Genomic DNA, 12,926 nt, shown 5'->3' with positions numbered 1-12,926 from the left:
TTTGCCAGTGTTTTTGGTTTCCCCCCCAAAAAAAATTATTGGTTTTCACAACATTATAAACAAACAAACAAACACATAAGACAAACAAACATAAATCATAGCCTTATTGAAAATTACTCTTATTAACATTGTTAAGTGATTTCCTCGCTTCCCCTTGGTTGAATTTCATTGCATATCCGTTTAACCGTTTTCCAAATCGCAGTTCTTATAAAATTTAACTTAAACATTAACATCCTTAGATCTTCACATTATGAAATTAAACATATTAATTCATCACTTAACATAAATAAAATCCTAAGCCTATGCCAATTGAGTATCTGCAAGCTGTTTTCAGTTAATTTAACTTAACATATTTAACTAAATAATCATTAAATTTAATCCACTCTTCCTGAGACTTTGCCAGTGTTTTCTGTACCCAGAAAAGTATGACAGTTTTCTGTTTGCATCGTGAAGACTGGAAGAGAAGATTCAGTGTTTAGAAAATAAACTTTGCATCATCAGCACACAATAAAGGCTTCAATTAATTCAGCGAATACCCACTGGTTGCCTTATAGTGCAAGCAAGCGAATCTAGCGCCAAATCAAAAAGGGAAATCTCACCTGGCTCCTTGAGCTGAATGAATGCTACCTGAAGAGATTCCAGCAGCTGCAACCCTAGAGCAGCGGTGGGAGCGCTCTAGTCCGCAGGTCTAAATAGATCCCAAATTGTCCCACAGGCCTGCTTTTCCCAAACCACACTCATCTGCCACACTGCAAGTGTTCAATTCAGACCTCTGGCCTTTATTTAAAAGGATATAGATAGCACTTAGGGGCATGGGTGGCGCTGTGGGTTAAACCACAGAGCCTAGGGCTTGCCGATCAGAAGGTTGGCGGTTCGAATCCCCGCAACGGGGTGAGCTCCTGTTGCTCGGTCCCTGCTCTTGCCAACCTAGGAGTTTGGAAGCATGTCAAAGTGCAAGTAGATAAATAGGTACCGCTCCGGCGGGAAGGTAAACGGCATTTCCGTGTGCTGCTCTGGTTCGGCAGAAGCGGCTTAGTCATGCTGGCCAGATGACCCAGAAGCTGTACGCCAGCTCCCTCAGCCAATAAAGCGAGATGAGCGCCACAACCCCAGAGTCGTCTGCAACTGGACCTAACAGTCAGGGGTCCCTTTACCTTTACCTAGATAGCACTTAATCGTGTAAGTGGTTTACACAAAATAAAAACAAACAAGACAGATGCGGACAAAAGCAGGTTAAAACACAAGTTGATCTATTTTTTTTCCAGAAATATAAAACCAGCAGCTTAAAAAATCACACATTACAATATATAATTACATGTCAAAATACATGCAGGGTGTGCATGTCTAGGTAGGCTTGCCTAATGAAAAGGTTTTAGCAGATGCAAAAAATAATAATACAAGAATTGGGTGGTCTGTCCTGTTTCAGCAGCCCTTCTGAGCAAGGAGCAGAGAAAGCAAAATATAAAGGGTGTCAGAACCAGGACCAGCCCAAGGCATTTTGCTGAAGTGAAGGACAAGAAGGGGTGCGTCACTCCCCCATGCCAGACTCAAGAACCCGCTGGACAATGAGTCATTCTTAAACATGAGGGAATTCATCATACTCTTTTAAAGCACAGCTCTGCTCAGAGAATTCACAGAGCTACAATTCCCAGCACCCTTAATTATCTAGAGTTCCCAGGATTGTGTGTGTGTGTGTGTGCGCGTGTGTGCTTTAAATGTGTGTACCTTTCACAGTCTCGGTAGGGAAGAGGAAAGCTCTGCCTAGGAATAACAAACGGACCTGGACGCTGCGGTCCTCTTTTAAGAAACCCTTGGCGCGGCATGTCTGCTCCACCCAAGAACTATCGCGCAATAAGTCGAGGAGATGGGGAGAAATGGGTGGACTGCTATCTAAGTTAACATGGTTAAGAGAATTAAAAGGGGAAGGGGGAATCTGGAAAAATAAAATGCAGAGTATTACCTGCATCAGAACCGTCTACCCAGAAGGGTCCCTTCAGCAGCCAGAATCCATATAGCAGAATCATCCACGGAGCCTCAGCAACCCGGAGATGCGCCTGGGGCACAACGACCTCTCGCCCCAGCGATGTTGAGCCGACGCTGCTGCATCTGGTGGAATTTGGATTTGGATGGAAGTAAGTCCCCTAGCAACAGGCCGGGATAACTGGGAAACTTTAAAAAAAAATGGCTCTCTTTCCTGGTCACGCCCCCTTCGCTCTAATCTAAGTCCTCCCCCCGCCCGCTTTTTTAAATGTGCGAGTTACAGGTAGGTAGCCGTGTTGGTCTGCTGTAGTCGAAACAAAATAAAAAAAAATTGCTTCCAGTAGCACCTTAGAGACCAACTAAGTTTGTTCTGGGTATAAGCTTTCGTGTGCATGGTATCTGAAGAAGCGTGCATGCACACGGCGCTCATACCAATAACAAACTTAGTTGGTCTCTAAGGTGCTACTGGAAGGAATCTTTTTATTTTAACTGTGCGAGATACTATTGCATCCTCCTGATTTTTGTCCAGTCCTCCTGGGTTTGGGTTCTTTCTTCTTCTTTTGGAGGCGTTCAGACGAGCTCCTGCCGCATCCGGGATCACCTGGGCTGAAGGTGGGCTGTCGACTCGCTTCCCGTCTCGCACACCTGGTCGTCTGAAGACGGGGCCAGAAATCCCGGGCTTAGAAAGGTGTGCGAGGTTTCTGCGCCAGGATCTGGGAGGACTCTATGAAGCAAGCGGAGCCCTGCTTTCCCCCTCCAGCCTATAAAACTTTAAGCATAACTTTTGGGGTGGGTGGGGATGTAGGGGTGCAGCCATCTGGTGGCGGAAACAGGCACTGCGTCATTTATTGCGGAAAAACCTCATGGTGTGGCATTGCTGTCAAAGAGGGATGAGGAACTTTTTCCTGTTGTGGGGATCATATTCCTCTGTTTTAAAGGCACAGTCTGTATTTGAAGGGCTGTCTGCTTTAAAGGTCAAAAGCTCTTAAGAGCAGGGGCTGATGGATTTTTCCTTCCAGCGCACGGACCACCTGGTCAACGTCTCCCCCCACTAAATTTGCATTATAAATGAAATTATCGCATGCAATTTTAATGGAAGTTTATGTCCTCAACCCCCTTCCCACGTAGGTCTCCTCCTCTCTCTCTGAGCGCCGCAACCCCCATTTACCTCATACATATAAAGTCTCAAACTACTGCTTCAAAATGTCATGATTTTCCCTCCTAATAATTCTGGGAGCTGTAGTTTGTCAGGGGGGCTAAGAGCTGTTGGGAGACACCCCCTCCCAATGCCCTTCACAGAACTGCAATTCCCAGAGATCTCTGTGAAGAGGGATGGATTGGTCAATTCTGTAGTTCTCTGAGAGAAACAGGGGTTCCGTAGCAACCCTCAGCACCCCAGCCTTGGCTGTTTAAAATAGTGTTTTGTCTCTGTTTCTTTTCTTCTCAATTTTATTTCATATTTCTTACCGGATTGTTATTTTAACTTCATGATAAAATCTTGAAAATTAAAGAAAATGACACATTCATCCTGTTTCACCCCCCCCCAATTTATCTGTAGTAGTTTTTAAAATAATATCAATCTGTTTTAAAAGATATTTTAAAAGACTGCAGCAGGAATCCTAACCATGTCCACTTACAAATAAGTCTTACTGAATTCTATTGGGCTTACTCCTGGGTATATGGGACTGAGTTTGCAGCCTTATCCATTTTAAGTGTACAGTGGTACCTCGGGTTAAGTACTTAATTCGTTCCGGAGGTCTGTTCTTAACCTGAAACTGTTCTTAACCTGAAGCACCACTTTAGCTAATGGGGCCTCCTGCTGCCGCCGCGCCGCCGGAGCCCGATTTCTGTGCTTATCCTGAAGCAAAGTTCTTAACTTGAAGCACTATTTCTGGGTTAGTGGAGTGTGTAACCTGAAGCTTATGTAACCTGAAGCGTATGTAACCCGAGGTACCACTGTACTGTGAATGGCTACAAACATGGGGAAAGGGAGACAAAGAACAAGGAAATTGTCTTGCCTCTGTAATGCTTAAAACAGAAATCTGGAAGGAATTTGTGCAAGGTGTGCCTTCATTACCAGGTCACCCAGCTCACTGTTGCGGGAGGCACAGAGTTTTCTCCTTAGACCTTACACAATGGAAGCACCAAGCCTCACCTACAGATCAGTCATGCTTCCTCTGTCCATCTTCTGTGCAAAGTGACATATGAGGTCCCCATCATGTGCAGCCAAACTCTCATGGCTCCCGCACGTCATGCCCTTCAAACACGCAAAATCATTCCATTGACCCATGTTGCAGCTTTTAATAGGAAGAACATTTGATATTTCCAGTCAGTGAAGAAAAGATACAATAAAAGACGTGACGTAGCCAGATGAATAATAAATAAATATAAAAGTAGCACACGCGTAATACAAATAAAATAAATATTTTTTTAAATAACAGAAATCACGTACGGCTATAGTGCATTTCATTTGGCACACTTCTTAGAAGAAGAATTGGCCCGCTTAAGATGCTTGCATCTCTGACTTCTTGACCTGCATAAATCACAGTGTTCCTTTAGCAAATAAATTATTACTACGAATTTTGTCCTAGGTTTGGAAAATCTGTGCTTGTATGTAGCCTTTCCAACCTGTCAGGGAACTGCCATCTGAGACGCAGGAGGTGAAAGGGCTCACGGAGGGTGAGAGAGACCATTCAGCTGAGGAGGGGACCAGCAGGGGGAGAAGTGGAGTTCCAAGGGAAAGTGAGTCGGAGGGAGGGCTCAGAGACACTTCAAGCGAGAACAGTGGGGAGCTTTCAGGACCTCCTAGAGGGACACCCACTCCTCGCCGGAAACTGTCACGCCGAGAGTCCAGAAGACGCGTTTCCGTTAAGGAGCTTTTATGCTGGAAGAAGTTCTGTAAACGCCCACTGTCCGATTCAACGAGCGACTGATGGAGCCATGCTTAAGGAGCTCCGTCACAGACAGAGGTTTGTGGACTTAGCCAAACTCTGAGGGGCTAGGATTTTACGCACAAGCAGCTCACCATCCCATCACAGCAATCGGACAGTCTCTGAAAGCAGCTTGTGCAGAGAGGCATCATGAGCAACCCAGCCGGAGCCGGGGGAGCAGGAGGAGCTGGAGAGGGTCCAAGCCTGGAAGAAAGGTACAGGGTGTTGGAAGTCCAGCTAGCACTGCAAACGGCGAGGCTAGAGGAAAGGAGGGCGCAGGATGCAGAAAAGGCAAAAGGCGCTACACGAGCAAGAAAGATGCCAGGATTGGTGCAGAAGTTTGGGGGGGACCCCAGGAACTACCAAGCCTTTAGGACAGAGATGCAGTATGCTCTCGAACTGCAGTTTAACGACTTTCCCGACGAGGCATCGCGAGTGGCGTTTGTGATTGGCCATCTCAAAGGGGGGGCGAGAGACTGGGTTAGACCCCTGATGGCAGGGAATAGTGAAATGCTGAAGGACACGAGGAAGTTTTTTCGCGCCATGGATTTGATGTTTTCCAGCGAGATTGAACAGGGACTGGTGCGCAGACAATTGATGGCTTGCAAACAGGGTAGCCGATCGGTTCGTGAGTACTGGACTGAGTTTACAATGTTGATACATAAATTAGGGTGGGACCTATCGGCGGAACCCATTCAAATGCTCTTTGAAGAGGGGCTTTCTTCGGCGGTGAAAGACGAACTTTCCCGAGCGCCCAGGGCGGAGTCTATGGACCAGCTGACCAAATCAGCGCTGACCATTGGAGCGCGCCAGGAGGCAAGAGCCTTGGAGAAGCGGGAGGGGAAAGGAGAGCGTTGGAGGGATTTCCGCATTCCAGAGATTCCAGAGCCGAGTTTCCCGCCAGGAGAGCCGATGGAAGTTGGAACAGCGCGCGCGCGCGCAGTTTCAAATCCCAGTGAAGGGAGGAAGAAGGAGGAAAAGAGAGCCAAGAAATGTTATCTGTGCCAGCAGCCAGGTCACTTTGCCAGAGTCTGCCCGCAAAGAAAGGAATGGCAAGGGATGGCGGGAGCTGTTGGGGGGAAGGAGGAGGGAGTCCAGGAGCCAGTAAAAGCCAACGCCTGGCTGCCACCGTCAGGGCACTGCAGCCAGGCCAAGGAGCAGTAAAAGTGCCCACTCCGGAACCTCCAAGACCAGCCTTAGTAATAGAGGTGTTGCTAGAGCTGGCAAACGGATACCCACTAAAGACAAAGGCACTGTTGGACTCAGGCAGCTCCTGTAATTTTATGAGTAAGGAGTTTGCAGCTGAACACCAGATACAGATACTCCCTTTAAGCAACCCCCTGCAGGTGACCACGATCGATGGGAGGGAGCTGTTGGGAGGAGAAGTTAGCCTACAGACCGTCCCAATGGTTATGAGGGTGGCCAGGCACACCGAAAGGATAGCGTTCAATGTGGCCACCCTGGGAGGGGCTCCCGTCATTTTGGGAATGAGCTGGCTAGCGTTGCATGACCCGCTAGTGGGCTGGCATCAGAGAGTGGTCTCCTTTGGGTCAGCACATTGCCTGGAACACTGCAGAGAAGGAAAGGTGCCAGAAGAGGCAAAAGCCTTTCTAGCAGGGACGGAAGTGGCGGACAAAGGGAAGGTGCCCAAACAATACGCTGACCTGAGCAAGGTCTTCAGCGAAAGGGAAGCAGATAAACTACCACCGCATAGAGACTTTGACTGCCAAATTAACCTGGTCCCTGGGGCCCAGCTCCCCGTGGGCAAGCTGTACGCCATGTCAGACAGGGAAATGCAGGAGTTAAGGGAGTTTATTGATAAAAACCTGAAGAGGGGCTTCATCAGAGAGTCCAGAGCGGTGGGGGGGAGCCCAGTGTTTTTTGTGGACAAAAAAAACACGGATAAACCCAGGCTTGTAGTGGACTACCGGCGGCTAAATGCCGTGTCAGAACCAGTGACTTTCCCCATGCCCAGGATTGATGACATTTTGACCAGGGTGAGGAAGGGAAAGATATTCACGAAACTGGACCTGAGAGGGGCATACAACCTGATACGAATAAGGAAAGGGGATGAATGGAAAACCACCATGTTCACCCCTTTGGGGGCTTTTGAATATCTCGTTATGCCATTCGGATTGCAATCAGGCTCCGCCTGTTTTCAATCGCTCATGAACCATGTCCTGGGACCTTTGCTCTACAAGAATTGCGTGGCCTTCCTCGATGACGTGCTGATATATTCAGAGAATGAGGAGCAGCATGTAAAGGATGTCAGGGAAGTGCTGAGCCAGCTGCAAGCAAACCAGCCGTGGGTGAAATTGGAGAAGTGTCAGTTTCACACCAAGGAGGTGGAATTCCTGGGGTACCGCTTATCAGACAAGGGATTAGCCATGGATCCAGGCAAGGTCCAGGCGGTGCTGGAATGGAAGACACCGAAAACGAAAAAGGATGTGCAAAGGTTCTTAGGGTTTGGGAACTTTTACCGTAAATTCATCAAGAACTTTGCCCACTTAACGGCTCCCATCACGGACTGTCTAAGCAGCAAGAAGAAATTCGTTTGGACGGCGGAGGCGGAGCAAGCATTTGAGGAATTGAAAAGGGCATTCGCTTCGGAAGAACAGCTCCTGCATGTGGATTTACAAAAACCCATGAGAGTGGAAACTGATGCCTCAGACCGGGCGGTGGGGGCGGTGCTGCTTCAGCCAGGGAGCAATAAGTCGGAATGGAGACCGTGTGCCTTCTTTTCGCGTAAGCTGAACAAATCCGAGAGGAACTACACCGTATATGACCGAGAACTACTCGCCATTCACGAAGCGTTCCGGAGATGGAGACATTTACTAATTGGCGCACAGCATAAGGTGCAAGTGTGTACGGACCACAAGAATTTGGAGTATTGGAGAACGGCACGAGTGCTCAACCAACGACAAGTGAGGTGGGCCCAGGAGTTCTCCAAATTCCATTTTGAAATCTGCTATGTGCCAGGTCCAGAAAACATTAGAGCGGACGCTCTCTCATGCAAACCTGAATATTTGGAGGGGGAGGGAGTGCCTGAAGAGAGACATATTATCCCAGAGGACCACTGGGTGTGTGGGGCGGCCTGGGTGGGGCAAAGAGAACTGGTAGAGGGAACGGTAAATGATGAATACGCGCAGGATAAGCTCAGAGGTTTAAGGAGAGAGGGAGAAGACCCCGGAGGTTTTGAAGAAAGAAACGGGGCATTGTATTACAAAGGGGCACTATATATACCCGAAGGGGAATTGAGGGGGAGAGTACTCAAACAGCTGCACGACAACCCCACAGCGGGGCATTTTGGGCAACACAAGACCATGTGGTTGGTGACCAGGGAGTTTTGGTGGCCCAAGGTGAGGGAGGATGTACGGGAGTATGTGAGAAGGTGTGACCAATGCCAGAGAGCCAAAGGAGAAAGGCGGGCGCCAGTGGGGTTATTAGAACCGTTACCCACACCAGAACGACCGTGGGAGGCGGTATCGATAGATTTTATGACTGATCTGCCCAAATCCCAGGGGAAAACCGCCATACTAGTCGTAGTAGACCTGTTAACTAAGATGGGTCACTTTGTAGCTTGCTCACATGCAGTCACGGCAGAAGAGACAGCGAAATTGTTTGTAGAACATATTTTTAGGCTGCATGGCGCCCCCTTGAGGGTGGTCTCCGACAGAGGGAAACAGTTCACGTCCAGATTCTGGAGGAAACTTATGAGCTTGTTGCACGTAGAGGTCAACTTTTCGACTGCCAGGCACCCTGAGACCAATGGGCAGGCGGAGAGGGCAAACGGTATCCTCCAACAATACCTGAGGTGTTATGTCAATGACAGAGAGAACGATTGGGTCGAAAAGTTGGCGCTAGCGGAATTTGCTTACAATAATGCAGAGAATGTGTCCACCGGGATGAGCCCCTTTTTGGCTAATTATGGGTGCCACCCCAGGGCGTTTCCAGGGGGAGGAGGGGAGAGATGGAGTGTCCCGGCCGCTGAACATTTTGTAGAAGAGATGGAAGCGATCCATCGTCAACTCCAACTCAACTTAGAAAGGGCCAAAGAAGAATATAAGAGGCAGGCAGACAAGAGCAGAAGGGAAGGTGAAACCATTAGGGTGGGGAGTCAGGTCTGGCTATCAACCCAAGGGTTGCCGTTCAAGGGGGGTTGCAAGAAATTGAGACCCAAAAGATTGGGACCATTTGAGGTCATCCAACAGGTCAACCCAGTGGCTTTCAGACTCCGGTTACCGAACCACATGAAACTGCACCCAGTATTCCACAGGTCATTACTGTCACCATATAGGGGGGAAGGTGAAGGGGTATCCACACGGGGGCCAGCCATAGAAGAAAGGGAAAGCAGCAACCATGTGGCGGAAATCCTCGACTCCAGGTGGAAGGGTAATCAGGTGGAGTATTTGGTCGCGTGGGAAGGGGAGCCGGAGTCGGAAAACACCTGGGTGACGGCAGAGGAGGTCCGTGACGAGATCTTAATCGAAACGTTCCACCAAAGGTTCCCCAGGAAACCTCAGCCAGTAGCGAGGTTCCGGAGGGAGTACTTTGGCACCACCGACGATGAGGAGGAACTGGAAGGATTCAGGGAATCGGAGTTGGAAGAAGGAACAGACTCCGATGAGGAGGAGTACTTGGAAACCGGAAACAGCAACAGGTGGAGGGAAGTGTTCGAAACTTCGGAAGATGAGGGAGGTTCCTTCAGGGGTTTTGCTCCCTCGCCTCCCGCAGAGGAGGGGAGGGAAGGGGGTGAAGGGGGCCCTGGAGGGGAGGTGGATGTCAGGCAACTGCCATCTGAGACGCAGGAGGTGAAAGGGCTCACGGAGGGTGAGAGAGACCATTCAGCTGAGGAGGGGACCAGCAGGGGGAGAAGTGGAGTTCCAAGGGAAAGTGAGTCGGAGGGAGGGCTCAGAGACACTTCAAGCGAGAACAGTGGGGAGCTTTCAGGACCTCCTAGAGGGACACCCACTCCTCGCCGGAAACTGTCACGCCAAGAGTCCAGAAGACGCGTTTCCGTTAAGGAGCTTTTATGCTGGAAGAAGTTCCGTAAACGCCCACTGTCCGATTCAACGAGCGACTGATGGAGCCATGCTTAAGGAGCTCCGTCACAGACAGAGGTTTGTGGACTTAGCCAAACTCTGAGGGGCTAGGATTTTACGCACAAGCAGCTCACCATCCCATCACACAACCTAATCATGAACTTATTGCTTTTGTAGAATGCGTTAAATTATGGGTACATTGGAGATTCCACGAGTGGTGTTGTTGCATGGAAACTCTCATTTAAGGAAGGGGTAAAAGCAGCCTCCACTGGTTCACTAGCCCTTCCAAACACAGATGTTTAAGAATAAGGATCAGTGATTTTTATAAAATTAATATTCTGTCAAGGAACACCTATACCTGTGCCTTAGATGCTCACCATGTTTGTGAAGATTCTGGGGCAGATCTTTGGTCTTTTTGTAGCATTGGCCATGCCTGTCCTAGCACCCCATGTGAACAGACAATACCACCCAGAACACATTGCAAGGGAAAATCAGTCTAAGGAAATATAAACTATATCCCTCTGGCAGTACAAGAGAAAATTGCAGAGGGTGGAAAAACAGTACAGGATAATCTTCTTGTTGCACAAATTTCGAAGTCATTCTTTTTTCCCTTTTGAACCTTTATCTTTCGCATAAGGCTTCCCTGTAGCATTTTCACATTTCAAAATCACACTTCACTATCTTTAACTTTAACAAAACAATGTAGTAGCAAATGAAACAGAAGAGGAAGCAGCTGTTTAGCTTTTGAGAAACACATTGCTGGAGGAACGGAGTGCTTTTTCTGCACGAAGAGAAACTCTCTTGATACCAAGGAAAACCCAGACTTCCGTCCTAGAGACACCACTTTGCATCTGGCAAACAGTAGCAGGTGCAGAAGAACAGGAAGCAGCTGTTTTGCTTTCCAGGAATGTGTTGCTGGAGGAATCTAATGAAAGCTAAGTAACTGGGATGCCCTCTTCAAGCCACAACTCCATTCTGCTGTTTCATCCCATTTTTTTTCGTTGCAGCACCAACTGAAGGTTAAGCTGGAATGAAGAAGAGAATAGATTAATTGAAATACACTCGGAGTCGAGAGTGGATTTCATGCTCTATATTCAGTTCATAGTGGTGAGGAGGAATAAAAGTCCCCTCAAAGTATCTGCTTTATATACATTATTTACACAATGGGCTGCACGTGATTGGCTAATTCCGGAATTCTCCTGTTGGCCAATCAGGTTGTGGATTCACTTCCATCTGGAGCTGGATTGGGTGGCTCCTGCAGACCAATCATACTGCTGCATTGTTCTAGGACCAATCAGACTGCTGCATTTTGGATCCTATTGTTCTAGGACCAATCAGACTGCTGCATTTTGGATCCTATTGTTCTAGGAGCAATCAGACTGCTGCATTTTGGATCCTATTCAACTCAGTACATAACATTAATTATCCAGTTTGAAATGCTTTCCCTGTAGGAGACGTGGCCTTTCTTTTTAAGAGACACACCTCTCTTCTCTGGGTGTGGTTTCCTACTCAGTTAACTGGGAACTAGTTGGAACCTTAGTCTTCCCTGTTTGCAGCAAGTAGTATCTGCTAAGCTGAGTGGCTGCCCTGGAATTTCTATTTCTTTAGTTCTAACTACAAACATTATTTTTAAAAGCATACAAGTACCTGCATTTCCCGTCCTTTTGAGGAGTTGGTCGATGAGCAGAAAACATTGCCGGACTTCCATCTGGACAATCTCCCAGGCACACAGGCTGTACCCATCATCTTTCAGGTAGTCGTTAATTCTTCTGAAGTAGCTTTTCACCCGCTGGCGGATGCTGTTGCCCTTCTCTGCACCCAAGCACCGTCCCAGGTTCTCAATGTCCTGGTGCAGACCAGCCTGGAAACCAGCTATGGAAGTCTCACCCCAGTCCATTTCGCTGTGGTTTTGCCTGAAGATGTGGAGGGTCTGCTGGAGGATTTCTTGTGTGGCTGCTTTGGCATCCTCCCCCTGGATTTCGTGCCTGTGGATTCCTTCGTTGTTGGAGAAATTGGCCACATGGCCGATGCATTGTAGGGGAATTGTGGACCCCATCTTGCTGTTGAGAAGCTTCAAGTTGTCTTTATTTAGCCAGCTGCGAAGTTGGCTGCAGTCCTGAGCAGTGGCGTAGCGTGGGGGTGCAGGGGGGGCCGGCCGCACCGGCCGCAACATCGGGGGGGGCGCACTCGCACTCGCAGCTCTCTGCCCCTACCTGGCTCACTCACTCTCACTGCAGTGCTGGCTGTGCGAATCTGATCCGAGCCGCCGGGTCGCCGCCCACTGTGGAGGGGGTGGGTGCCAGGCGTGCGGTGCGGAGAGAGAGCGAGGGTCTATCTGGGGGAGGGACAGTGCAGCGGCCGCCCAGCACAGCGCTGAGCGCGGGAGAGAACCACACCAGACCAGACCAGGCAGCAGCAAGAAGAAGCTGGCAGTGGCGGCAGGTTAGGGGTTAGGGGGCACAAATTACTTGCCTTGCTCCGGGTGCTGACAACCCACGCTACGCCACTGGTCCTGAGATGAGATTTCAGTGAAGCAGAGCATCATCACTAGGTCAGAGCAGAGAAGCCACCCCTTTGAGATCATGGTGGAGATGAAGGAACGTGGTCCTTGCTGGAGTGCTGAGGGATTTCGTTTTGAGGGAGATGTTCTGGAGTCTGTTCCATCTTTGAGCCATGTCCCTGTATTTAAATGCTCCATGGCTAAAGTTTTCTTTTGTCATTTTCAGTTTTGGTGGGGATGGGCTTCCTCCTTTTGAGAATTCTCTAGTTTCAAGTTTTTTCCTTCCCTTTGGATTTTTAAATCACACAGGACCAAAAGTGATCTTGAAGATTTGGAAAACAGGTGTTTCGTTGTTGAAAAGGAACTCCCATGAATGCAAAAATTAAGTTCAGCTTCAGCGCAGTGCATGATATGGGGGTGGGGGCAACTGCTGAACACCATGGGAAGTGCCCCATTGTGATATTCCGCAGGGTT

General features: G+C 48.7%; 1 protein-coding gene across 1 annotated transcript; it reads right to left on the bottom strand.

Moving 5' to 3' along the window:
• Positions 1-10,972: 10,972 nt before the first annotated feature.
• Positions 10,973-12,008, bottom strand: LOC128405344 (interferon beta-like). Its single transcript, XM_053371873.1, has 2 exons — positions 11,600-12,008; positions 10,973-10,977 (listed from the first exon to the last, which is right to left on the bottom strand). The coding sequence occupies exons 1-2, from the start codon at positions 12,006-12,008 to the stop codon at positions 10,973-10,975; spliced, it is 414 nt and encodes a 137-aa protein (XP_053227848.1).
• Between the last annotated feature and the right edge of the window lie 918 nt (positions 12,009-12,926).

Source organism: Podarcis raffonei, chromosome 17 (genome assembly GCF_027172205.1).
Source record: "Podarcis raffonei isolate rPodRaf1 chromosome 17, rPodRaf1.pri, whole genome shotgun sequence".
NCBI classification, from domain to species: domain Eukaryota; kingdom Metazoa; phylum Chordata; class Lepidosauria; order Squamata; family Lacertidae; genus Podarcis; species Podarcis raffonei.
The sequence above is the reverse complement of the archived record's forward strand: the minus strand, read 5'-3'. Positions and strand labels throughout refer to the sequence as shown.